Source organism: Sinocyclocheilus rhinocerous, unplaced genomic scaffold (assembly GCF_001515625.1).
Source record: "Sinocyclocheilus rhinocerous isolate Xijiao unplaced genomic scaffold, SAMN03320098_v1.1 C36832610, whole genome shotgun sequence".
In the NCBI taxonomy this organism is placed as follows: domain Eukaryota; kingdom Metazoa; phylum Chordata; class Actinopteri; order Cypriniformes; family Cyprinidae; genus Sinocyclocheilus; species Sinocyclocheilus rhinocerous.
Window position 1 is genome coordinate 1 of NW_015786278.1, and position 1,940 is coordinate 1,940.

General features: G+C 41.2%; 1 protein-coding gene across 1 annotated transcript; it reads left to right on the forward strand.

The window, feature by feature from the left end:
• Window positions 1-6: 6 nt before the first annotated feature.
• Window positions 7-1,934, forward strand: LOC107736615 (baculoviral IAP repeat-containing protein 6-like; the record flags this gene model as incomplete). Its single annotated transcript, XM_016547995.1, has 5 exons — window positions 7-122; window positions 249-528; window positions 629-885; window positions 1,091-1,199; window positions 1,876-1,934. Coding segments are annotated over exons 2-5 (658 nt in total), but the record flags the coding sequence as incomplete, so codon positions are not given.
• Between the last annotated feature and the right edge of the window lie 6 nt (window positions 1,935-1,940).

A 1,940-nucleotide genomic window follows, 5' to 3' on the forward strand; every position in this document is an offset into this window, starting at 1 on the left:
TTCTGCCGCTTGGTCCTACATATTCCTTCCTGAAGAGGCCTGGTGTGATCTCACCATCCACCTGCCCGCTGCCGTTCTGCTCAAGGAGATTCACATACAGCCGCACCTGGCATCCCTCGCTAGTGAGTGTGAACACAAAATGCAATATTATATTTGGTTCATATATGAAGCTTTTTACACTAGTAAGGACTATGCTAAAGTCTTTTGAAAAGTTGAAGTATTACTAAATTCTTCTCTTTCTTTCCCAGCATGCCCATCCTCAGTGTCTGTGGAGATCAGCGCAGACGGTGTAAACATGCTTCCCCTGTCGACCCCAGTCATCACTAGTGGTCTCACGTACATTAAATTCCAGCTGGTAAAGGCAGAGGTGGCGTCTGCCGTGTGTTTGAGGTTGCACCGGCCGCGGGACGCCAGCACACTGGGCCTCTCACAGATTAAGCTACTGGGTCTGACTGCTTTCGGAAACACTTCCTCTGCCACTGTAAACAATCCTTTCCTGCCCTCTGAGGACCAGGTCTCCAAAACCAGGTATTGGAAGTCATTTGTAACATCTAAAATAATCAGAGTAGTTTTATTTCCTGTTTCAAGCCTCTATCTATTATAATATCTAATTTTCTCTCTTTCTCAGTATTGGCTGGTTACGGTTGCTGCATCATTGCTTGACTCACGTTTCTGATCTGGAGGCCATGATGGCCAGTGCTGCCGCTCCCACAGCAAACCTCCTGCAGACCTGCGCTGCCCTCCTCATGTCCCCGTACTGCGGCATGCACTCGCCCAACATTGAGGCGGTGCTCGTGAAAATCGGCCTGCAGTCCACACGCATAGGCCTCAAACTCATTGACATTTTGCTGCGTAACTGTGCTGCTTCTGGCACTGATTTGGCCAGTAAGACTATACAGATTTTCAAAAAGATTGTTTCTCATTAATGCTTGACTGCTATATTTGAATGTCAAGCAGTATCACACTGATTTGTGTGATGTGTAAATTCAGAGTCTAAGTTCAGACTAGTTTCTCCCCTTTAATGATCTGACATCATTGTTTTGTTGGGCTCTCCTTTTTATCTGAGTGGTGGCTTTGTTTTTTGTTGTAGATCTGAACAGTCCGCTGCTCTTTGGGAGGTTAAATGGCCTCTCATCAGACTCAACTATAGACATTCTCTACCAGCTGGGCACCACTCAGGACCCCGGTACCAAAGACAGGTCTGTTCCCTACATCATAACGTAAAATTAAATCATAAAGCTTCCTAATGGAGTTTGCTTGAAGTGTTCAAAGTTTGATCTTCCAGAGTCTGTTTATATATGTTGATTTTCAATACCTGTGGGTCTTAAAAGCTGCGTTTTTACTTTATTGAATAAGTTGACAGTTTGAATGTCAATTATGTTTTACCAAAGCTTAACATTTTTACATAATCTTGATAATTATGGTTTCCCAAAGCATAACTTCTGTTATAACTTCATAACCTTTAACTGTAAACTATAAGTATCTCTATTAACTTAATAATAATAAATTATTTATTAACATAAAATCTTTAAACAATAGCATTACATTATTAAACTATATAATGCTTAACAGATCATTAGAACCACAGTGCTGCTTGAAGTTTTACAGCTCTAAAAAAAGAGAAAAAGGAGGATCTAGCGCTTGCTTCAATACACATGTGACACGATTTCAAGTCAACAATAAATTTCTTTCCAATAAATTCCAATAATAAATTCCCCAAAATCCTTTTTTGGATACACATCAAATGAATTTCAAGTATTGAAGTCTTTTAGAAGCCACTCTGTATATCTTGTTATACTGTTACACCCGTACAGGTTCATACACACTTTTTTGTGGTTCTTGATGTCTTGGGTTATGTTTGTGATTGTGTTGTAGGATCCAGGCTCTGCTACAGTGGGTGTACGACTCGTCCCGGGTTGCTGCCCTGAAGCAGAGTTCTC